General features: G+C 39.6%; 3 protein-coding genes across 7 annotated transcripts; 1 reads left to right on the forward strand and 2 right to left on the reverse strand.

The window, feature by feature from the left end:
* Nucleotides 1–5,000: 5,000 nt before the first annotated feature.
* On the forward strand, nucleotides 5,001–6,289 carry LOC135595064 (WRKY transcription factor WRKY76-like). Its single transcript, XM_065085574.1, has 4 exons — nucleotides 5,001–5,214; nucleotides 5,311–5,598; nucleotides 5,666–5,782; nucleotides 5,851–6,289. The coding sequence occupies exons 1-4, from the start codon at nucleotides 5,134–5,136 to the stop codon at nucleotides 6,160–6,162; spliced, it is 798 nt and encodes a 265-aa protein (XP_064941646.1). The 5' UTR covers nucleotides 5,001–5,133; the 3' UTR covers nucleotides 6,163–6,289.
* A 423-nt stretch (nucleotides 6,290–6,712) lies between these two features.
* On the reverse strand, nucleotides 6,713–9,671 carry LOC103969093 (bHLH transcription factor RHL1-like). The gene is made up of 7 exons (XM_009382518.3): nucleotides 9,079–9,671; nucleotides 8,874–8,963; nucleotides 8,633–8,758; nucleotides 8,380–8,445; nucleotides 7,826–7,891; nucleotides 7,416–7,484; nucleotides 6,713–7,327 (listed from the first exon to the last, which is right to left on the reverse strand). Exons 1-7 carry the CDS (start codon nucleotides 9,559–9,561, stop codon nucleotides 6,974–6,976), a joined length of 1,254 nt encoding a protein of 417 aa, XP_009380793.3. The 5' UTR covers nucleotides 9,562–9,671; the 3' UTR covers nucleotides 6,713–6,973.
* A 2,847-nt stretch (nucleotides 9,672–12,518) lies between these two features.
* LOC103969094 (sister chromatid cohesion protein PDS5 homolog C) lies at nucleotides 12,519–23,770 on the reverse strand. 5 transcript variants are annotated; one of them, XM_009382521.3, is made up of 15 exons: nucleotides 23,592–23,770; nucleotides 23,286–23,447; nucleotides 21,574–21,627; nucleotides 21,288–21,491; nucleotides 20,999–21,180; nucleotides 19,524–19,650; nucleotides 19,247–19,444; nucleotides 18,252–18,459; nucleotides 17,653–18,131; nucleotides 15,778–15,863; nucleotides 14,743–14,794; nucleotides 14,583–14,666; nucleotides 14,468–14,511; nucleotides 13,552–13,626; nucleotides 12,519–13,454 (listed from the first exon to the last, which is right to left on the reverse strand). In XM_009382521.3, exons 2-15 carry the CDS (start codon nucleotides 23,385–23,387, stop codon nucleotides 12,914–12,916), a joined length of 2,436 nt encoding a protein of 811 aa, XP_009380796.2. In that variant the 5' UTR covers nucleotides 23,388–23,447; nucleotides 23,592–23,770; the 3' UTR covers nucleotides 12,519–12,913. The 5 variants fall into 5 exon arrangements, with proteins under 5 accessions (XP_009380796.2, XP_009380795.2, XP_009380798.2 ...); XM_009382520.3 differs by having other exon boundaries at nucleotides 12,519–13,457; XM_009382523.3 differs by having other exon boundaries at nucleotides 21,574–21,671.
* Between the last annotated feature and the right edge of the window lie 514 nt (nucleotides 23,771–24,284).

Below are 24,284 nucleotides of genomic sequence, written 5' to 3' on the forward strand. Positions count from 1 at the left end.
GTTTTGGATTGTTCATAATATTTCAATCTTGTTTTCCTAAAAAGTGCTTTTTAATTCCTTCGATTAACTACCAAACTCGCTTTGCATTCAGCACACGACTCCAATCATACCATCTGAAAAATCAGATACATCACAATTTCTAGTTTTTCTAATTAAGTATTAAAAGATAATAAAATAATAAAAAAATTAGAGTTGTATTAAATCAAATATAAAATATATGTCCTTTTTTTTTGCTTTGAAGAAAATAATATTCTTGATAAAAAATATTATTATTTTATGATAATATTATGATAAATTTTTATCTTTGTAGATATATGAAAAATACTCGAAACTAATCAAAATACTCAAAGATAAAAGTTCTTATCCAATTAAAATCATTATGTGCCTCAAACAAAAGGAGTTAATTATAGAAAAACTATTATAGCAGAATAAATTTTTTTCCTCTTTACGTATCAAAATAAGTTTATTATCAAAATATCAATTTATTATTAAAAGTAAATATTAATCAAAGCAGCATAAATAGTATAACAATAAATCAGTCACAAATTGAGACATTAAAATTTTTATGTGGAAAACTCGATACGAAAAAATCACGGGATCGTAGTCCACTTCAAACTTCTATTATCAATAATATGTCTATAGTAAGTCTTTTCCAGAATAACCAGAAGATCATAATAACTTCAAGAACACAAATCTTGGCTCAACATTAATATATCATCATCACCGAAGATGGATTTAATGAAAAGAAAATTTTAAATCTCACAAAGTAGGTATAACAAAAAAAGCATGAGAATAAACTGTAGATCAGTACCGTTAAGATTGTAAAACTTATTGAATGAATTATTCACATAAATTTGAGTCAAAACCAATAAAGTTTAACAAAAGCCTCAAAAGCCTTAACATTTTCAATCCTTTTTCTTAGCTCCGTCAGTATCGTTTGTTGCACACATTTCTTCGGTATCCTCACTGTGCATGTCTCTATAGTTTTTTTTTTAATAAATCAGATTTAGACTGAATGCTCGAATCATCTTGTCCAAGCCCACATATGGGCTGGACCCAACACATCCTTATCCCATACAGAGCTTTCAATGTATGATATGAGATGGACCAACCTCGAATTCACGATTTGTAATCGTCGCACTAGAGCAAAACATAGTTTACGCTGCCATGTTAAATCCTTATATATTGGCCTACGGTACCATAGGGAAAGATAACTGGGAACATCTAATATTATTTACCCTAACCTGTTCTTTCATCTTCTTTTCCATTCTCTTCTCCGAAACCTGTCCTCCGCACCTCGATGAACGCCGCTGCCACCACATTCGTATTTTGCCGACGAAGTCGCTTCGCCAAGTAAATCCTTTCTTCAGTCTCTCTCAAAACTTTGCATTGCTCGCGACACAATCTTATAGAGTCTTCGTACGTGAATTCGACATTCTTATTTTTCGTCTGCCTATGATAGAAAGAATCGATTAGGACCGAATCATCTTCTTCCTCCATGTTTGATAACCAAAATACGAGATAACAACACCCACCCCCTTTGTTTATTCTTTGCTTTATTTATTGATGTCTTCATGATATAAAACTCAATTTCTAAAATATTCCTGCTTCGTTGGTATCTTCACCCTCTTAATATTGTCGCCCATATGATTAAATATTGACCTTCTGTATATATTATAGATTACAAAATTATAACTACAGAAGACCAAATGAGGCGCTTCAATGTTTGCAGGTTGACAGCGATCCATATGCATGCCATGCAATACGAAAGACCTCGAGTCCTTTTTTATTTGCTTTCACTAATGGGTAAGAATCCACGTGGCTTTAGATGTTCGTCTTTCATGCATCCGTTTAAGGAAACCACACGGTCAAAGAAAGCGTGGGTCCCATCTGCCGAGTGTACTTGCTATTGGTGGTTTGGCGAAACCACAGCGAAGTTGACGAAGAGATGACTCGACAACCACCCACCACGCCACGCGGTGGGCGTCGTCATAAAGAAGATAAAACAGCAATGGTCGGGAGCTGCCAAAACATGCCTGCGGTGCGACCCTTTCCGGTTGTAAGCGTCGTTTTGGTCTCATGGAAGAAACTTCATCTGTTCTTTTTCTCTTTCCCTTTATTCTGTCCTGCCGACGGTAGGAAAAGACCGACTCGGTTGCTGAAAAGACAACCATTTCGTAGTAAAGAAGAAGATAGCAGCCAAAATCCAATCTTAATGGATTGCTTAGAAGCAATACTCTCAGCCAAAAGCCAAAATCCTTTTGTAAATAAAGCTATTTATTGTGATACCTGCAACGAAAACGAAGAAAACGTAGGAGATGGTAACACTTAGCATGTTTACTTCACGTTCCCATGATTGTATCATGCGGAATTATGACAGCATGCATGCAGAAAGGCGAGGCAAGATAACATTATATATAATGACTCGAAACGACTGTCTCCAGTAAAGAATCTTTAGCTTCGTCACGACAGTCTGCAATCTTGTCTCGAGCGTGAAATAGTTGCAGGTTTCTAGAAGCATGGCAGCATCGAAGAAGGAAGCTAAAAGAAGACCGGGGAGAAGTGCATGCAAATTACACGCGGTCTTGTGGGTGGGTCGTCGTCACCGTCGTGAGTGGTAAGTGGCGGTGACGCAGGCTCGCTAGCGTCACCACACATGTAGGACTCACGTGCGCCCAATCGGATCTGACGATGCGGTGAGTGGATTAAGCGCGACAGCATCGGATGTCCATTTAGGATTTGAAAGGATCCTAACTTGACTTGACTTAACATCAAGACCTAAAACTAGACTTACATGCACTCGTTTCTGTCCTTGGAACCCGATGTGCCTTCTTCTTCTCGTTAAGTTTCTTGGCATCACCACTCAGAACCTTTGCTCAACGGTTAGCGTCGAAATCAATCGTCGATTCATGACGTTGGTTCGAATTGACTTGATCTAATTCTCCAAGGTTGTCAGAATTGAATCTTTAGTCTCACTCGACGAATTCCTCGGCCTACAAAATTAGGATTGAGAAAATAGGTGATTACTCCAATGTTGAAATTAAAGTATGAGTTAAATTTTTTAAAAAATTTCCTATACTTATAGAGTGAAAAAAAAATTGGATTAAAAGATATTTTAAATAATATAATAACCATAGGGTAAATATATTCGAGGTATGTGAGTTTGAAAAATCTAATCCGTAGAAGAAAAAAATTATCACTATGGAAGGCATAAAGAAAAGTATGCTCAAGACACGTGAGTCGAAAACTCAACCATGGTAAAACACTATAATTCATCCTCTCCTATAGATATATAAGAATTAAAGGATATACAATCTTCCTACGTAAAACACTATCTCATATGTGAATTTAAGTTTCATGGGTTTTTGTGCATCAATTTTTATACGACAATGAAACTTTTTTTGTGAAAACCTAGGGTTTTTATTTTTCGTTCTTTCATTGCTTATGTGATGTCGCCCCTAGATTTCCCTACATCTCTACCGTCGATGACCATGACTTTGATGGCGAGATTATGCGAAGCTCCTAAAGGGGATTGTAAAATCCCTTGGAGAGCCAAGAGGCACTAACTAAGAGTACTACTACTATTTCACAAGGTTGGAGGTCCATAAAGGTGACCAAGATGACAATGACTAAGAGCCGTGAAGGTTAAAAAACTAATCGCATCGTTGCCAACCTCCACGCCGAAAGGAGGATCAGGTTCACATTGGCAAGGATTGATCTGCTGTCGAGGAGGGCTTGTTGGTGAGGAGCAATCCCTTATCGAGATGTAGAGTTTAGGTGCCTCGATCCACCCCTCCGGTTGAGGCATGAAGGTTGGGTGTCTCGACTTCCTTACACCCGTGTAAATAAGAAATAGAGGTTGTCGATGCATGGAGTTAGAGAATCAATCGAAGAGGTATAAGCTTAATGTGTTAGATGAATTAGATGTCATACTTCGAATCTCGATATTGTCAATGTTTGCTCCTAAAGCATGTTTTTGAGAGGAGATAAATGATAAGAAGAATATTATTAATAAATCGTCATCCAACATGTGGCCTCCGAGTGGTGTTTAGGTTATTAAAAGAGGACGAAGACCACCCTCCATCTGTTTGCCCATATGGACTAGGGGCTAAGGCAGATGGTTATAGGCTATCCCCCTCTTGTCACTCGCATGGATAAAATGTTAAGTGGAGGTTGTTAAAAGTTATTTCCTTGTAGGATATTTCATAAAATATTTTATCCTTTTATAATCAGGTATAAAAGCTCATCTTAAACACAATAAAAGGAGATTATTTTTTTGATACTCACATATATATACTCACCTACTCGGGAATTATCTTTATGTAATTATGCAAACTTAAACTACGCAACTCAATGATGTAAGAGATGAGAATTCCAAATAAAATGTGTAAAGTAGGTGCGGTTTCCTATTAGGGATGAAAATAATTTGTGTGTAATAATACTTTAAGATTATTATTATATATATTTGTTAAAAGAAATCGTATCATAATAATTAAATAACTATGATTACAATAAGATTACGGCCCTCCCAGTATACCATGGGTCATTCTATAACCATTTCCAATCCACTTTTCTACCACCCCCACATGTTAGGAACGCCACCAATCAGCTAACAAAGCAACAGAGAGTTTATATATATATATATATTTTGTTGACTTCAATATCATTTATTATTTAATAAAAAAATATTTATTTCAATCATAACTCGACATATAATTCTCTCCGTTATTAAACATAGGATGAATCACATATGATTGAGCATTCGATACCCTCTCGATCTTGTTCTGAAGATTTGTTACCACTCAAATCGAATCACATCACATAAGTCAAGCTTTTCTTTACATCAGCAGCACTAACACGTGAAATCACAGCTTCTATTTCTATCAACCAACGTGGTTTGAATTCCTTTGTTCCAACGAAGAAGCCCGGTGACAAGTTCGATGACATCTAGAGACGACGTACATCGTCCTTCTTCCTCGCTTGCTTCCCCTGAAGTTCCTGTGCCGGTCGCTGATACCAAACCAAAGTCTTCTTCCTTGGTTTCCTCGTAGGAATGCCATCAACTTCTTTATAAGAAGAAGACTCCACATCCGATCTCCCAACTTCATTCGGTTTGGCTCCCCATAAGTCCAAATGGGTTCGGACTGGATTCATCAGTCCTCTCCTAGCCTCGACCTCGGCGTCGGCCCTCGTCGGTCTCCCGACCAAGCTCCGGTGAGTTTAAGCTCCGGTAATTTGTTCTTTGTGATTACTGATTTTGTGTACTCTCCTCAAACACAACCGTGGATGTGATGATGCCTTGGAGCACAGGTTGGAGTTCTAGAAGCCATGCTGAATCAGATAAGCGAAGAGAACAGGAGGCTTACCGAGATGGTCAGCGACATGTACACGAACCATAGCGCGCTCCGCCGACGGTTGTCTTATCTCGCAAGCGTATCTCCATGTGAGAAGGGATCAGCCTCGCCGAAGAGGAAGAGGGTCGACTGCGAGAAGCACGCTGCATCCGATGGCGAACATGCGTGCAAAAGATCGAGAGAAGATGCCATGACCAAGGCGTCGAAGGTTTATGTGCGAACCGACCCGTCCGATCCGAGCTTGGTGAGTTCGATCGATCTGTGAGCAAAGGACGGCACGGAATTGGTTTCACGAGTGATTAGTGCTACAGGTGGTGACGGACGGGTACCAGTGGAGGAAGTACGGGCAGAAGGTGACCAGGCGCAACCCCTCCCCCAGAGCTTACTTCAGATGCTCCTTTGCTCCTTCATGCCCTGTGAAGAAGAAGGTGTGGAAAGATCACTGTGTCGAGGAAGCATCCACTGCAATCTGATGCACTAATTCCTGATTCTTCAGGTTCAAAGAAGCGCCGAAGACAAATCGCTGCTGGTGGCCACATACGAAGGTGTACACAACCACAAACACCCATCGCCGGATGAAGTCTATACAGTCAAGTGTCCATCGCACATCAACTCTTCTGCCCCGTCGATCGATCCGGTCGTCACGCGACAACCTGACGTCGATAGGGGTCTCGGAGAGATCGAATCGCCCAAGTTTGACAGAGCGCTGGTGGAGCAGATGGTGGCGACGTTGACCAAAGACCCAAACTTCACTGCTGCTGTCGCGGCTGCAATATCCGAGAGAATCCTTCGAGACCCACCAGCTTAACACTGGGCATCGAGTGCGTAACGATCTACTGCTCGCCTGAGGACTTCAAATCTGACGTAGTATTGGGATAAATTTTACAAGGGAAGAAAAGAATTCACATAAATAAAAATATTCAAATCTTGAGAATAATTTATTTTGACTAAGTGAACGGGTAAAGCTGTGACAATTATTAGAGTTTAATACAGATGTAATTATCTTGTAACAGCTTAAGCTATTGTAATTACAGATCACTTAATTCAAAAACTCTATCATTGTATCGAAGGATGTTTATATATTTAAATTTTATGGCTGCTCTTTTTTATAGTTCTTGCACTAATCCCAATCATTTTGATTAGCGATGTCATGATCTAATCCAATCATGAGACGCATGCTTTTCTCCTAGTTAGTTTATCACCTGTGCTATTGTTCCTTGTCTCCGACCACACGCGCCTCCAACCCCACCACCACCCACGCTTGGAAGTTTGATTCCTGCAGTCACCCATCGACGTACAAAACGACAAGCTTCAAGTGAAATCAAAGAGCAATGCGGGCAGGCTGTAAAACAATGGCAGGAAGGAAAGAAAGCAAACATAAAGCTGATACAGATCCAGGAAAGTAAAGGGTAAAAAAAGCTGATGGAAAGGAAAAGAAGCAGAAAAAGACGGAACTTTGAAGTGGACAGGTCGATGCATTCCCATTCCAGGCATATACGGGCGAGCAACTCCAAAAAGCATCCTTATTCTCTTGTGCTTTTTGCTTGACGTCGTCTTGAAGCATCGTCACTTTGGGTCTCTCTTCCTTCTCGTATTCATCTGTCTCGAGGGACGGAGGCTCAGTCCTTGCAGCGGGAGGGCCGTGAGACATCGGCGTCGCCGCCGCCGTTGGTGGACTGCACTGTCAGCGCGGACATGCTGGGCGATGAGGGCGCATCGCCAGCTGCATGCGGGGACGGCGCTGTGCGGCGGATGAGCTGGCTGAGACCGCCAGGAATGGGAGGCCGGGGATGGCAGGTGGCGGACGAGATCGCCGAGGCGAGGGAGATAGGCATGAGGCAAAGGCCCTTCCCTTGGAGGTACTGCATCGCCGACCCCATGTCCTCCTCCAACAGCTTCGTCACCTGGTTCTCCGCCGCCGTCAGGCCGTCGTCGGCCGCTGCTCCGTCAGCTCCTCCTCGTCCCGCCCCGGCCTGCCACCACGTACAGTCCTCAGGTCTATCTCATCATGACAATGATCGACTGCAACAATGGCTTTTTGCACGGATACAAGTCGAATACCTCCGATGACATATCAGCCACGAGCGGCGCAACCGCCGCTGCTCCGCCCAACCTGCTCATGCTCAGCACCTGCGTCTTACGGATGCATGCGGAGAATTAATATCAGCAGGAACGGAGTTCTACGTGCCATCACATTAACATACGCTGCCAAGTAATCAACGTAGCATATACTACTAGTATGACAAAGAGACCATGCATGCAGCAGTGGTCCCATGAATCACACGTCGGACCATGTGAAGCCATTAATGAAGCATCAGCCAATGGGAGTTCTTCGAGACCCACGTGTCGACCAGTCGGCCTCCTGATGCTTCTCACCATGTATTAAACGCAGGACTCGACTGTATCGAATCGTAGCAGGAGAAGAGAGAGAGAGAGAGAGAGAGAGAGAGAGAGAGAGAGAGAGGCATTGCCTTCACTTGGAGCTGCAGGAACTTGACGTAGTCGATGATCTCGTCCAGCATCGACGCCTTGTCCGTCTGCAGTTGCAGTCAACACAGTGTTCAATACACAGCAAGCGAAGAAGTCAGTTTGCTTCACATTTATTGTCCACTACCACTTCACAACACCAAAAACAATGCAAATGCTGTTCTATAAAGTTCCACTGGGTCGAAAAGACTATAAAACACTGCAAAAACATGGATATTCCATAGATATTCCATAGATATTCCTCCGATTCTATTACTTATCATGGCGATCCAACCTGAATGGGTTATAATGCAGGTCCTGATGTCTGTATAATCTTCATGATGTGTGTATATATATACAAGCTGTATCTTCTAATCTTCCGACGTTTCACGTTCAAAGCGCATGAAGTGCTTTGGTAGATCGTAGTTGACATTGCTAGTTCGTTAAATCACTCTTATCATGTTTCATTTATGTGGTCAAAGATAGGAAAGTTGAACGAATTGATTGTAGTAAAGAAGGGAAGGAGAATAATGAAGGGGAAGGTGAGGAAGGAGAGGACCTTATTGGCGTTGGGCACCAACTCCTGGAGCGCTTTCATCCTCTCCGCGATCCTCTCCCTCCGAAGCTGTGTACGGATACGAACAAGAAAACAAACAGAGCATTAAAGATCAAAGTTTAGAACAGATAATCGAAGACGACTCCAAAGTTTGGAACGGAGTATTAAAGACGATTCCATTAGGGAACAGAAGAAAGAAAATTCGATGAAAGGTTCGATTTTTTTCTACTTATTTGCAAGTAAATGAATGCCTCACTCTTTCGGCAATGCTATGTGGATCCGTCGCCTGCCCTCGCCTCGCCCTCACCCTGGGCCTGGGAGGTACCGCGCCCCCGCCGGTGGATGGCGAACCCGACGCTGCCGGCGGAGCTCCTCGGTGGTTCTGACACGTTTAGAGACTCGGTTAGTGCCGAAACGTTTGTACGAAAAAGAAAAAGGTATCCGTTTTTGTCCCCTCTGTTTAGGTTTACAGGAGATGGAAATGAGGGTTTTGGAACCTGGGGATGAGGGAAATGCTGGTGGTGGTTCGGCGCCTGAGCCGCTCGCTGCAGCGATTCCCCCAATCCGTTGTAGAGCGCCTCCGCTTCCTTCGATGAATAAAATGGCGAATTTTCAGCAGAAAAGGAGGGGTTTTTCTCCCTCTTTATCGTAATTAATCGGAATAATAGACAAGAATCAGAACGAGTGAACCGGAAAGCGTACCGTGGAATCAGAGGATTTGAAGGGCGCATCGACTTCCTCTCGAGATCTGTCGAAGAGAAGGCCGGAATCCCGCGACCCGCCGCTCCCGAGGGAGAGCGGCAGCGGAAGGAACCCCCCCGAGTCACCGCCGCCTCCCGCCGGCGGCAGCCCCATCGACTGAAGGAGCAATTGCTGCTGGGGAGACGCGTGATGAGCGTAATGGTGGTGGTTGAGCTGGAGCAGCATCGACTTCCCCGTCGGCGGCGGGCTCCCTCCACCGGCGGCCTGGTGCTGCCGGAGCCTCGACGTGAGAAGCGACGCCTCATCGTACCCTCCGAGCCCCATCTGCCAGGCGGGGGCGAGACCGGACATCATCTGATCGAGGAAGTCGTCGTGGTCGGCGGCTCCGCCGTTGTGGAGCTCCTGAAGCGCAATGTGAGCAGCGACGGCGGAAGCGGGGAGTCCGCCCACCATCGCTTGCATCTCCTTGCTGCTCGGCTGCATCGCCTGCGTCGCCAACCCCAGGCGTGCGCTTAGGGTTTCCTCTCCTCACCTCCCCTCCCCTCTGTGGTATCGTCTCTTTGCGTGAAGTAGCGGAAGGCGGCCACTTCGTCGTGCGTCGCACTTATAAACTCGCGGTCGAGTTAAACCCCAACTAAAACAACACTTAGAAGCCCCATAATAAACAGTTGGGATTAGGTGTTCTTAAACGCGATCGCAGCGATTAGCTCTCATTTTGGTCTCTTAATCTGTTGCCGCATCCATCGCAGGGAACGATACTAATCGAACACCAACATCCAACTGTACGATCTCACTACGATCCACATTGGTCTGCAGGATCCAACACAGCAGGATGTTGGATGTGTAATCGATAGGATCACAAGCAAGGATTGTACCGGCTGTAGAGTTGGTGTCTACAGATGTAGAGCGTCATCTTGTTGGTTTATTTCCACCTAGTATTTTTGATCTTTTAAAAGATCAAATTATCTTTAACTTTTTCTTATTTAATATCACGATCATCATCATCATCATCATCATCGTCTTTGTTATTTGTAGCCTCGCCTTCCCTTCCCTCTTGATATGACGATCGTCATGACCCTCACATCTCCTATCTTGTTTATCCGTAACTATCAATTCGATGGGAGAATCGATGATGCCAAGATCTGATGATGGGAAAAATACACGAAGTTGAGGGCAGCGAGACAAAGGTGACAATCGATGAGGCAAAAGCCAGCGAAAATATTATTATGTGAAAAATAAAAAAAATAAATAAAAAATTAGGTTTTTTTTATAGAAAATTTGGTCAAATGCACATCTAAATATATTTTGTTTATGATATGATACTACGATTTTTTTATTGTCTTTAAGCTAATGTGATGGACTGTTAAACAAATGCAGCCATATTGTAAGCTGTAACAGAAATGGGCAATCTAATAAGCTAATACAACTTGCTCTTGAAACCCACTGACAAAGTATAGTGGAAGGTAGAGGGGGTTTGAATTCCACAAAGGAGGAGGGGAATTATGTTATTGCAAGAACATTACAGTGTGCAACTTGGGCAGATGGTGGTGTTCTCCACCAACAAAGTGGAGTGTTCTCCAAGAATTAATTACTTGAGCTCCATAACATTTTTATCAGATGAAGGGAAGAGAAGAGAAGAGAAGAGAAAATTATTGTGAGCTGAAGTCGAAAAAGAGATGTAATCAAATACCATGGTGGGGATGTATAAAATTGCTAGTCAAAAGGAAGAGGGATCAAAGATATGGCCACACAAAAGTCAAAATGCATAAAGAATCGAAAAGGACGACATGCTACAAAAGTGGTGTTTGATCTTATTGTGTATTGTTGCATCGAAGTGATTCCATGATTAATTTGTGCCGCTTCATGCGATGTCGTGTTCTCTGAATAATTTGTGGAGCTTATTCGCCATGCTCGCAAGCTTGGATAGGTTTTGTAGTGCTTCGCCAAAAGAGGAAAGCTCATGGCTTGGAAAAAGTTTTTTAAAGAGGCATAAGTGTGTATAATAATACATTGGACGATCAACTAACTCGTTGCTGCAACGAGATTTAGTGAGACAAACAAGGCTTAGAATGCAAAGAAGGCCAAGATTTCTTAGATCAAAAGTATTCTAAAGAGAAGCTTTCGGAAGGATGTCCAGCCATTCTTGGCTTTTATCGATCGTGTATCTATCACCTTCTTTCTTTCTTTTATTTCGCTGCCTGACAACCATGTCTTTACAACACACCCACTCAATCCTATCAAGAAAAAGAAAAAGAAGATCTTTTTTAGGCAATCTACGAGCATCAAATTCAATCGATTGCACCCAAAAGCCTGGGGTCGTAGGGCACTCACTCACTCTCTCTCTCTCTCTCTCTCCCTCCCTCCCCGGAAAAGAAACCAGATCCCCACAGGTTCCATAGGATACGTTGATCTTATTAGGAACTTTTGTCAAGTGGGAGAAAAGTAAGGTGTGATGAGAGAGACAATAGATCATGTGATTGAGGGCCATATTGATGCAGTGAGATGAGATGTAGTTGAAAACATACATGAATGCATGTGTGTTGAAGTACTAACAAGGTTGTGCCCTACACAGCATTAGCAGACTAAAATAAGCACCATCATATTCCAACAAGACAGCAAGCTCGTCATCAACATTTAACCATCCCCCATCCTCTCATCCCTCAGGTTGCATAGCCAAAGAAATCTTATCATTAACGACGGCGATAGCTTTATACCAAATACTGAAAGGTTGAGAATGATAATGGCGTAAAAAAAAAAACACTCGGAATGATGCTACCAAAACATCTACAGAGAATTAGCAACACAACATCTGAGGAAAAAAAACACCAGCTTTATCCAGACTTCTTCATTTCTTAATACAAGCCCCATAACCAATCACAAAATAGAAGAAAAAATCACCTTAAAAACATTCTGGAGTTAAGACAAATCAATTGTGAAAGGAAACATGCTGAGTCAAAAGAAAAATAATAATAAAGAGTACATTTTATGAACGAGTTTTCACTAACACATACTCACTTGATTATCATATGTGGCCTTACAAAAGCCATATCCGTTCCTCACTTGGTAGAAGACTTGCACAAAATTAACGAGACCAACATTGTAAACACTGAGAGAGAGGTTTAACATCAATCCTATTAAGCAAGCGTACCTGCTTCACTGCAAGAAATAAAGGAATCAGTCGGTCAGCAAACTGTGCAGCTTTAATTCCCAGCATAGATTGCCACCATGGCATCTCATGAACAAGGATGCAGCTTTAATCCTATATCACCATGATCACAAAAGACGATCTTATAATGCACATGCTGTCAATTTGTTGGCACAAGTAATCCACAAGATTACGAGAAGCTGAAACAAAATTCAGGTTAAAATTAAAAACATCTACTCGGTTAAATCTCTCATCCCATCTAATATGGAACAGCAACATGCACAAGCACTAGAGAGACCACAAAATAACTGCCACTAGCAACTAATGATGCTGTCTACGGTATTACAGTGGCCTTGTCAAAACTTTCAAGAGTTAATTGCATGTGGACTATACAAAAATAGCAACGGTGCTATCTACCTTACAATCTGCAAAGTAAAGCTACATAAGGGCTTGCGTTTACCCCTCTTTTATCATGGGAATCAAAGTACGGCCAAACATATTATAAGCCTTACATGAGTTCCTACACCCAGCTCATGACTTCATCACCAGTCTCGTGGCTTCTTGATAGGCAAATGATACAATACAATCATCTCGGGACTGATCCACCAATGCGACAGTAGTGCGAAAATGGAAGTGGATTTGAATTTACCCGAGGAACAAGTGAACATCAACTATTAATCATATAGAAACTCAAGTTTGGCCCTTTCTCTTGCGCTTCTTCCCAGCCAAAGCCTCACTCTCTTGTACCTTTGGTGTTGTATCTGAGCGCACCTTAACCAATGTCTCGGATTCTCGAACCTTAGCTTTCCCCTTCTCGGAACCAACATTGGACTTCGATTCACTACCAGTTTTCGGAGTGGTAATGCCTCTTGATTTAAGGCCTGTCTTTGTGCTGTCTGCACTTGATTTACCTTTTGGTGCATCCTTTTTGACCTTGCTGCTAGCACTGAGACCACTATCAGTTGACCTGCCTGTGGACTTGGGAGTGCCATCCATGGATTTTCTGATTGACTTGTGCGCATTATCCTTGGACCCACCTCTGGTTTTAGAGGTAGCTTTATCCTTGAAAATACCACCCTTGCTCTTCTTATCATCGTCCTTGATCTTAGTGCCAGATCTAAAACTACCATCTTTGGGTTTGCTTGTTGCCTTCTCTTTTAGTTTACTTGAAGTGCTGGGGTTATCGTCAAGGTTTGAAACAGCAGCTTTAGGTGGCCTACCTCTACGGTGACTGCTGGATGGTGAGCCATTGACAGCCAATCAAAATCATTAAGATCTTGTATTAAAAATCATATAAGAATTAGATAAGCCCAATTACTATCATTAACCTTTTTGCAGGTGTCTCGATAATTCTTTCCTTTTGGATGGAACTTGAACTTGTCTTTGTTCTCTTGCTTCTCGGCCTGGTTCACATGGCAATACTGAACATCAAACACCAAAAAATAGGCATAGATATAACAATATTTGGTCAGTATTCACAGAATCATGTTACCATTCAACGTTTCAAATTCTTTTACAGTTCTCTAAAAATAATGCCCAATTTCTGAAAAGCTTATGCTATTAGCAAGCAATACAAATCAAACTAGGAGATGATCAAATTTCATGAAACTTCTGGAATAGATTATTAGCTAAAATGTTGCACAAATAGATTGAGAAAATTCCGAGTAAAGGTGCTATTAAAGATAAAGAAAGACTACAAAAGACCAGAAGAAAAACTGAAGAAGGAATATAATCACCCTCGGTTCATCATAGTATAGTCTATGATAGAGACAAATGGTGTAAAGGATACATGAAATCAGCCTCAGAAAGTCAGGAAAAATGCTTATTACTTTTGAACCCTAAATGATGAGATAATGACAGAAATAAGAGTACCCTCTTCGTCGCTACTGTTAGTACTAAACCTTCGGGACTGACCATTGTGTTGTTTGAGTATGCTCAATAGGTTTCTGAACACAATTATTCAGAATGCATAAAAAAATATGATTACTAAAAACAAGCATCCAGTGAGGGAATGCATGTAGAGGAACTGATAACAGAGTAATAAGAGACTAGACCTAGCATATTTCCCTGATAGAAATCATGACTACAAATGAACATGAATCATAAACAATTTCAGCTTGGTTAATGTGGTGGAATTAAGTTTCATAAGAAAAAATAAAAAAAGATGAAAATGAAAGATCCATACTTGCAGAAATGTGGAGAAGTATTAGTTACACGAAAGCTTCCACTAAAAGTAATACTTACTCTTCTGAAGAAGCATCAGGATCAATCGAGACTTTTGCATGTTCCTGCAGATCAAATCGGCAAAGTTAGCATGAAAACGCAACATACAAAGAGAGATTTGGATATTCTGACCAACCGCGTGTATCTTGTTGTTTTTAACAATTTCCCAGCGTTCTTTCTTCAACAATAATATCTCTACATCACCATCATTATAGATGACCTGGATAGCATAAAATATCATACAATAAAAGGACTACAGGACCAACAGAAACTAGCATCCTTTAACAACAATTTACCTTATGCTTTTTTGAAGTATGATCATAAGAATCAACAACACCATCATAAAACCTGCAGAAAAGAAAATATCTAAGAAATGGGAAAGCAACACATTTTTCAAATGACAAAAGTCTAAGAAGCAATACAACTTTTTAAAGTACAGCTAATTCCTAATTTCACTGTACTTGCCAAAACCATTTAAAAAGTACAAGCTAACTCAGTAATAACTCAGAAAAAAGTCTATAATTTCACATTAGCCAAGTCTCCGATTCTATTATGTGTCCTAGACATCCTTAGATATAGTATAGCATAAGGCCAACAACTGCATATTTGAGAGGGGTTAAATATATAACCATGTTATGTCCTATGCTGTTGCTAATATTGCAGATGAGGAAACCACATTGAAAATCAATCTGCAGCACGAACCACAATGGACCGCAACAAGTTAACACTGTTTTGGAGGGGGAGATAACACAGCAGCAGATATTTTTATCTTAAAAGCACAGATTATTTAATTCATTGATATAGCAAATTTGTGTCAACTTCCTTTTGTCATGTTATGGTTTGATTATTAGAATATGATAAAATTATAACTGAGGTCACAGATCAAATGATCTATGATATGGGAAAATCAAATGAATCAGCTAGTGATGTATGGATTACTTAATAAATCTAATCAGGAAAATATCACATTCATAATCATGAAAAGTAATACATCCAACTACCACCATAATGTAGCCAATGATAGAAAGGAAACCATTATAGAAATACACACCACCTAGAAAGAACACAATTATCATTGTCGATGCAAAAATGTCCTCAACCACAAAGAAAACATCCATAAGATTGTGTTTCCAAAAGAAAACTGTCAGTAGGAAATCATCTCTCAATTAATTATAACCAGCATAACATTTTTCAAAATTTATAACAAACAAGCACTTTGCTTCAAAACAAATCTTGTCCAACAGTTTCACCACATCAGCTAACAGCAAATGTGACAATAAAATCTCACTCAAAAACAAAGAGTATTAGTTTAAAAATTATGATATGCTTACTTCTTATCCATGGGCCACCATACTCTGATTGTGGAACCAACAAGGCTCTCATCCATTTCTTTATTGAGGGTTGGTGTTTCAGAAATCTACCATGAAAGAAGACAAAAAAATTAAGATCTTATGGGCTTTCAAGAGTAAAATGATGTATGATGACAGGAACATTAGAAAATTATAAAAACCAAAATCACAGAGATGCAAAGTCTAATATTAAATGCTGAGCAATGTCAAAGAAACAGTCTGACCAAACATACAAGAAGCAAGAAAAAATAGCTATTCATCACAGCAACCACAAACTAGTTCCATGATGAGGAAAAATATTATGTAGCAAATAAAACTGCTGCTACACAAAACAAAAACTCCAAATACCAAGGGACCTATATTATTTACATGTACTAGAGACAATGATCACAGGAACAATTGCCTTAAAATGGTTCCAAACTAAATAGGTCCCAAGTTCACTATCTGCCCAAATTGGGACTTCTTACCAAAGAAAGAAAAAAGACACTGGATCAAAGCCTTATATGAGTGGAAACTCCGGCTCATACTCAGACAACAGTGAAACATCTGCAGTTCAACTGCTCAATCAAATCAGCTACATTCATAGTTCTTTATTGGGCTTCACATGTAACCTACAAATCCTACCACTCCAATAAGATGTGAAGTGTTATTCAGTTGTGTATCATATTAACCTCCAACAACAATAAAGCAGTAGGTCCCAACTATTTGAATATCATGTTAACCACCAGGAACAATAAAACCCTAATACCTGCAACTTTCCTAGAGGAACCACAACCCAAATGACTGTCCAATGGAAGGGCCCGAATGGTCATACATCAAGCATGCTCTATGAGGTTCCATTCTTCATAGCTAATTCCCAAGATTGAGCAGTTACTTGTAAATCATAACAATCACTCATGAAAGTAAAACAATTTTCCAGAAGATGATAAGCTTAATCACTAATACAATACCTTCATTGATCACTTTTGCTAGTTACTCCAACAAATGACTTGAAAATTATATTTAAAAGAAAAGTTCAATCAGCAACCGTCATAAGTACTTCCATAAGCTGCCATGAATACAACAATATGTAGCAATACGATGTAAATTGCATTTTCGTACCCATGAGTTTGCCGACATTGCACAAAAAAGTGACACTAGATATGCCCATTGAAGCTTATGCTCGAGAACTTCCAAGTCTCATAAGCATGACAACCAAACCAAGCTATAAAAGACGTGCCCACATAATTCCCTAGAGATTTATACACTCTCATTTATACATAAACAGATCACAAAATATGAGCAGTGCAATGTTGTCATAGATGTAATATTGGCGGCCTATGTAACTGCCGCTGAATGCACATGCTGCTATTTAAAATATTCTCCTATATGTAATGAACATCTTCACACAATGGTCATCCTTCCTCCACACCTTAGTTATAGTGTTCTCCTAAAATTGCCTTGATCTCAACCTAGTTATAGCATCCTCCTAAAATTGCCTTAGTCTTTAGGTGATTTTGTTGCAGACTTTAGGAGATCATTTCATGAATGAGATGCCAAAGGCATACTAGTCTGTTGAATATCCAACTTACGAAAATAAAAAAATTGTTATACAGCACATTTATCATAACAAAGCACCAAAGATTAAAGAGCATACAGATTGTGATGACAATATCTACCAAGAAGACAGCAAATAGGATAACGAAAAAACACACATGTGAAAGAAACTCAAAGTTTCTTTCAGAAAATGATGCAAGATCATTATTCAAAGATGCATAAGGCTAAAGCAACGATTGTGCTAAAACATGTTTCTTGTTAGCATTGCTAAAGTGAGAAATCCATAAAAATAATAGAGAGTCTGGCCTATGACAAGATAACCTTTAAAACTGGTTCTCCAGCTGTATCCTTTTTGGCCTTGAGACTGTCTTGTTGTTTAATTTTGGATGTTCGGAGTCTTTGTGATGAATCTCCATGATCAGACTTACCGATTAAACCCTTTCTACTAGTTTGCCTTTGGGATTTTCCTTCAGAGTCTATTGTCACAATTGCAGGCTTCTCAATGTTATCAGAATCACCAATACCATCCGATTCCTTCTTCAAGTCAGAATCTTTTGTCGATGAAGTTTTGTTCCCATTATCAGACCCCTTCTGTTGCAAAGGGGGAACACATCGCTCAGCTGCTCCACTGCCTCCAGGCTTTGTTGCAGCTAGTTTTGATCTAGGTCGACCTCGTTTTCGTCGAGTTGCATCAGGAATCTCTGATTTGGACTGCGATGAATCTTTAACAGCTCCACTGTCTGCTCCAGGAGGTGACAGGTCATGTTTACTGGATGGTTCCTTGTTCTCAAGCGAGCCATCTATCAAGAATGATTAGAAATATTTTCAGATTGACCAAAAAATTTGTTTTCTTGCACCCAGTGTGCATGGCTTCAATATCCAAAAACAGCTTCTGGTTTTGAAACAGAGAACCTAGTTACCTGAAACAACCCTGTTTGGTGCAGTGCCCCTTTCAGATTGATCACCGTGATAAGAAGGTTCAGGCTTCTGTTCTGGAGAAGATGGTTCCACTGTTGATTCACCATTACCGATCTGAACAATACCATTGCTCGTCACAGACTTTGACGATTTCTCTGTAATAGTAATTTCTTCAGGACAGCCTGTTGCTTGTTCCATCTTTGCAGATCCCTGAATTAAAGAAGATTTGGGTAGATAAATTACAAAGTTCTTCATACAACAGCAAGATGCAGGCTTCCAAAACACATATTTAAGGCATCTACCTCAGCACAAAAGAGCGATGAAATCTCAAGAAATAAAGTCATGTTTTATTAGTATAGCCAATATTTGAAAAAAGATTCTCATAAAGCAAACGGCTTAAAATTAGAGCACTGACTGTGCACTAATAAAGTTAACTGCTACTAATTGGCTATGAGCACAAACACTACAAAAGCTATTTATGTATGCTGTTATCACATAGAAGCTTATGTAATCACAGAAAGGAAATATAGTGCTTGCGAGAGAGATATTAAATATCATATAACTTAGCCAATCTAGTGGGCAATGACATAAGATACTCAAAAAACAAAAAAATTATATCAATCTTAAGGTGCCATGAAGTACAAAAATAAATAAAACTAAAAGGCTTCACAAATCACTATTAGTTTTAACTGCAATACTGTAATTTTCAACAACTTACATTTGAAAAAGAGATAACCTCACAACATAATCAGTTTTGAATTTTGTTCTTAATTTTAAAACCATAAATTTCCTCCAGATCTACAAAATATGGATAACAAGAACAGAAACTCCTAAAATCAGCAGCAATGTCAATATCTTGAACTTCTAGTTAGTAAGCTAATTTTAGAATACTCAGAAAGCTCTCATGGTTCTATCATGCATGCCCAAATTTTTGTGTTGAAAATTGCCAAAAGTAAAATAAAATTCTGACTTATGAAGTATAAAAAAGTTGACGCACCGCAATTTCACCAGAAACATTTGCATCATTTTGCTCCACACCATCGGAATTTTCTTGGCATATGGAGGCTACAACTTTCCCATACTTATTTAAGGGACTGCCAATGGATTGGGTTAATTCCACAATATAAGGTTTTAGTTTCCCAGCACAATTACTGATCACTTTCTCACTCAGCCTGCGTACAACAGGCAAGATATCCTGACGACAAACATAAGCCAGATCAGAGAAAGAGTTGAAAGTCACTGAAACCAGTGAATGATAGGAGAGAGGAATTTACTTTATTATCAGTTTTTACACTATCCAGAAGGCACAAGATTAGATCTGAGGATATATCTTCACTCTCTTCTAAAACAAGTGTCATAATCATCTCCATTGAAGAAAATATCTTCTCAGAATGATTTGGCCTGCAATAAAATACAAATCAGCCTCTAACTGTTATCTTGGAATAATAATGGTAAAATCCACCAAAATTAGAAATACAACATCAATCACTTATAAGGATCCAGGCAAGGTATTAACAGAAATATACATAAAAGAAGGTTCTTTATATGTAATAGAAAATTATGGTCAATTATCTAACTGCAAATGCACAATTAAAAGTTACAATTAAATAAGCAAAGTGTCCTTAAAGAACATCTACATTAAGCAGAAGTCGCCAAATCAGAAACCTCGACAGCAAAGTTTCATGAAAATAGCAAGTTGAATAAAAAAATAAATGACTGTCAGATATCTACAAAAATGAAACTATTCTAAAATAATTTTAGAACACCTCAATTGATGTTAGGGTCATCCAGACCTAAGATTTTAAAATCAACAAGATTCATGATAAGGTACATTACTATGTTAGCTCAGTAACTTTGCCCATCTTATCTAAAACACAATCTTGCACCAAATAATAGAGGTTGGCACCAAGCACAGTTCAGAGTAAAAGGATACCTTGGAAAACTCATTTAAACATCACTTAATATTAAAAGCACAATCTCCATGATATTGCTGACGATTACTGAACCTACCAATCATCAATAGTTTATTCACAAATTTTGTACAAAATAAAACATAATAAATGACCCATAAAATTGGAGACCACTAATAAAGGAATTCAAGGCTTCTTGAATACCTTCTGTAAAATTATGTTTCATATATGTATGTGGTTCAAACATAACATCTGGTCTTAGTAAAAAGAACACCATGGTTATTAAGCATCCAATGCAATCCCTAGCAGTGATGCCTAGTCTATGCCAGAAAGTGGCAAAACTTACATAAATTTATTGAGAACATAATATGATACAATTTGAAGGTATATGGAAGCATAAAACATGTATCTTGATTGTTAAATTTATATGAAAATGGCATCGAGTTACAATCAGTGACAGGGTTAGTTGCATCTACAAAAAAATTGAATAAGACCACACAATTGTGCTATGAATGCTTCTAAATGCCCTCTATATATCAACAATTACAAACATATTGAAGTTCTTTTAATGAAACTAGAAACTAAAGCTTCCCGTATCTCATGATCCTTTTATAAGGTGGAATAGCAACAAGAAGCCATGTAAGATAACTGGCTTTTGGCACATAAACAAAAGCCTAGATTCCCCTCAAAAGCACCATGCACCTACCGAGCGGTGTGCCCATGACAACATTGTTAAGGGACCAAACGCATATGATAGGAACAGTAGATTACTAATTGCAAGTTGCTGCAGTGATCAGGAAATAATAGCAAAAAAAAAAAAATGAAAGTAACTTCATCACCTTATCGTATTTAGGAAATATCGGAACATTTCCAGAATCAATGAGTCGCACTCAAGATCCAACATTACAACACACGATCGAACTTTAGCAACAGTTTCAAGAATGGAAACTCTTTTGGGAAATGAATGACTTGACATATCGTCCAAATTTTCAAAGGCTTCAACAATCCTCTGAAATATCTCCTGAACATTTTCAAGACGAGTTGAAAATGTTACCAACACAAAATTAAAATATGTAAACCTACAATCAACTAAAGGGTAAAGTGGCACACAAATACAGAAACACTAACCTTCATTAGATCATCATCATACGGAGCCTCAGGGGCAGTTATTCTTGTTATTTCACTAATGCATGATGCAACAGCCACTTTCACATCTATATCTGAATGCCCGAGCAACTCCTTAGCCACCAATGCTTTCATTGATGGCCTGAGTGCATTTGACATTGACTGGGTTGGTGATTGTTCCACTCTTGATAACAAACTCTCAGTTTGCTGCAAAATGAGAGATCAGGGTGATGTAAAGCAACATGGCATATAAAAGAAAATATATAGACTGAACAAAAAAAGCACATACAAGTTCCATGATCAAATTTGATGATTCCTTGAAGGTGAAAAACATTGATCCACTCTGTAATTTTAGATTGATTTCAAATATGTGGACCAAAATAAAGGCTGCATATAAATATCTATCAGGTTACAAAAAAAATCTTCATATTCAGAGGTGGCAACCAAGTCTATAATTTTCGAATGAATTCATATACACAAATCAAGGAATGTAAACAGATACATATCAGGATACAGAAAAGTAATCCTCATATTCAGTGATAGCAGTCAAGAAAGAAAATTCTACAGTTTCTATACAGCAAGCAATGCACCATCAATATGAACAGTAATAAAGCTTTAAAAAATTACTGCTACTTTGGCAACCTGCAAGGACAAGGGTCAACTTTTGCTTTATTTATGATATCTGTTGCAAAATCATTCAAGCAGGAAAATACATAGCCATGACGAGTGCTGCTTATCATTTCATTCACAAAATTCCACTGGGTCTACCTGTTTAGCAATTTGTTAATTGCTATTTTTTCTTTCTTTCCTAGCTAATGTCAGTTTCAGACACTTAAATATCTGTCCTTATCACAGATGAACCTCCCTCACCACACACGCTACATAGCTAATTACAATATGATGATAGTTTCCCACAAGCATGTTGTTATATCAGACAAGCAGTAATAATTTTCAAGACGATCAGATTCTCTCTGAGGTAGTTACATTGCACAACAAAGAACAAAACACAGAATGAATCAACATTAGTTTGACCTGTCCTTCTTCATAGAAAGAAAGTAATTTGCTAAGTCTAGGCCAATAATAGAAAGATAGTAATCTAAGAGCCAACATCATCATAAAGGACCAAAATATTGATCACATGTGGAGTTTAACAAAGCACACCATTATTTTCACCTGTACTTCTTCATAAGTAACATATTTTAAGGGTATTTCATACTTTCCTAGAGTTCATCACAAGTCAAATTTGAATGATGTCTTTGTCGTGATGAAACATGTTTGAAGGGAAATAGACTGATATCAATTCTCAAATCCTCCACTTAGATAGTAATAGAATGATAACAGTCAATCTTTTGGCAAATTCAATACAGAAAACATATCATATTAAAACCACCCATCAGCAGGCAACCATTAACCATCTGGTAATGGACGAAGAAACAGAGATGGACAATGTGCCCCGAGTACATACAGTATTTGATGAGCAACCAAGTTAGCTTTTAACACCCTCATCACTGTCCAAAAACAACATTTTTCTACTTCCACAAACACCCATCAGTAGGCAACCATTACTGAAGACCCCTGGAGCACAACAGGTTGCGTACAGCGTACAAGAAATAGTTTAAACTGTACATCATGGTAAATGACGAATGTTTGAGTAACAATGCCATGAACAAACAACCTAAATTTTGTAGACGGCAAACGATTAAATAAGCAAGCACAGCCTGCATCTGTAAACCCATAAATGGGGATACTATTACTGGGCACATGCATGAAACAAAAGCTATGCTTAAACTGTGCTTACAGTCAGCATGTTATCAAACCTCAGCAACAGAATCCATCAGATGGCAAATGCAACAACAAACCCTACCTTTGGATTGACAGAATATGGGAACAAATAAAATAAAATTTTGGCAGAACAATTGGAGAGAAGGCTCATCATCAAATGTTATTTTTCCGGATGAAATCTGGAGAAAACAATAAACAATAAAGAGGCCTAGAACTTACATCGAGTAGCGGAAGGAGCTCGTCGACAGCAGAGGGAGGAGAAACAAGCCTGCTCCCGACCTCCCGGAGCCGATCCTCCAGCTCCTTCTCCTTGCTGACCATCGATCCAAGCTTCAGATCCAGAACTCCTCGATTTTCCCAAGGCCTTATGCCATCAAAATCCTAAAAGACAAAAAAGCCCGTGAACCCAAATCGATTATACATGGAACTAAGTTTTCCGTAACCCGAGAAACGATTTATAGTTCAAATCTAGGGTTTCGCTGGCTCGGACGGCCAAATGATTAAGGGTAGGGTTTTGATTCTTACCTTTGCTCACCTACTCGAGGGTGCTCTATTTCGCATCGATTCGATCGACCGTCCGCGAGTGATGACTGAGGCGGAGCGGACCGCGAGGAAGAAAGGGAGGTCTGCTTAATGAGGTGGGAGAGGAGAGAGAAAGAGAGAGGGGATGGACCGAGAGAGAGAAAGAGAAAGAGGGTGGTGGGTGGTTTGTTTGAAGCGAAAGCGGACTCGTCGGTGACCGAAGGGAGTTTATGCAATCGGATTTACCGTGGGGTTTCACGTCCGCCACGAGCTCACTATAGTCCCATGTCCCATGCCCTTGAAGCGGTTGGGTGGACCGTTTTGTGGGTTCGATGTCGCCTCCGTAACTAGAATCATTAGTTTCTTGCGTGCTAATGATTTACATATAATTAAATAATTGATAGATCTAAATTTAAATCCATATATAAACATCTTGTATACGGTTTAACATGTCTAGAAATAAGAATTTAGTCTCCAAAATGTGTATTTCTTCTTAAGAGAAAATATGATAAATTATTTATTATAACAGGCCTCTCTCTAGTAAAGAAACGTGTATTTCACACACCGGTTTGTACTTGCCCGAATTTCGTACCTGCTTACTGATTGGGCGCTTTTGTGGTGCTCCACACGTGGAATGATGGCGGCTTCCCGACCACAACGCAGTAAAGCTGACAAGCGGTAGCTTTAACGGGTAGC

The sequence above is a fragment of the Musa acuminata genome, chromosome BXJ1-10 (assembly GCF_036884655.1).
Source record: "Musa acuminata AAA Group cultivar baxijiao chromosome BXJ1-10, Cavendish_Baxijiao_AAA, whole genome shotgun sequence".
Classification (NCBI taxonomy): domain Eukaryota; kingdom Viridiplantae; phylum Streptophyta; class Magnoliopsida; order Zingiberales; family Musaceae; genus Musa; species Musa acuminata.

Excerpts from the sequence above, each read along its gene's own strand:
- LOC135595064 (XM_065085574.1), top strand. The coding sequence starts at position 5,134 with ATGGGTTCGGACTGGATTCATCAGTCCTCTCCTAGCCTCGACCTCGGC. Across the intron at positions 5,599-5,665 it reads ACCCGTCCGATCCGAGCTTG|GTGGTGACGGACGGGTACCA; the intron begins GTGAGTTCGATC and ends TTAGTGCTACAG. Across the intron at positions 5,783-5,850 it reads CATGCCCTGTGAAGAAGAAG|GTTCAAAGAAGCGCCGAAGA; the intron begins GTGTGGAAAGAT and ends CTGATTCTTCAG.
- LOC103969093 (XM_009382518.3), bottom strand. The coding sequence starts at position 9,561 with ATGCAGCCGAGCAGCAAGGAGATGCAAGCGATGGTGGGCGGACTCCCC. Across the intron at positions 8,446-8,632 it reads CACATAGCATTGCCGAAAGA|CTTCGGAGGGAGAGGATCGC; the intron begins GTGAGGCATTCA and ends ATCCGTACACAG. Across the intron at positions 7,892-8,379 it reads TGGTGCCCAACGCCAATAAG|ACGGACAAGGCGTCGATGCT; the intron begins GTCCTCTCCTTC and ends CTGCAACTGCAG.
- LOC103969094 (XM_009382520.3), bottom strand. The coding sequence starts at position 23,387 with ATGGTCAGCAAGGAGAAGGAGCTGGAGGATCGGCTCCGGGAGGTCGGG. Across the intron at positions 21,628-23,285 it reads AGCTCCTTCCGCTACTCGAT|AGTGGATCAATGTTTTTCAC; the intron begins GTAAGTTCTAGG and ends CTAAAATTACAG. Across the intron at positions 14,512-14,582 it reads AAAACAACAAGATACACGCG|GAACATGCAAAAGTCTCGAT; the intron begins GTTGGTCAGAAT and ends TTTGATCTGCAG.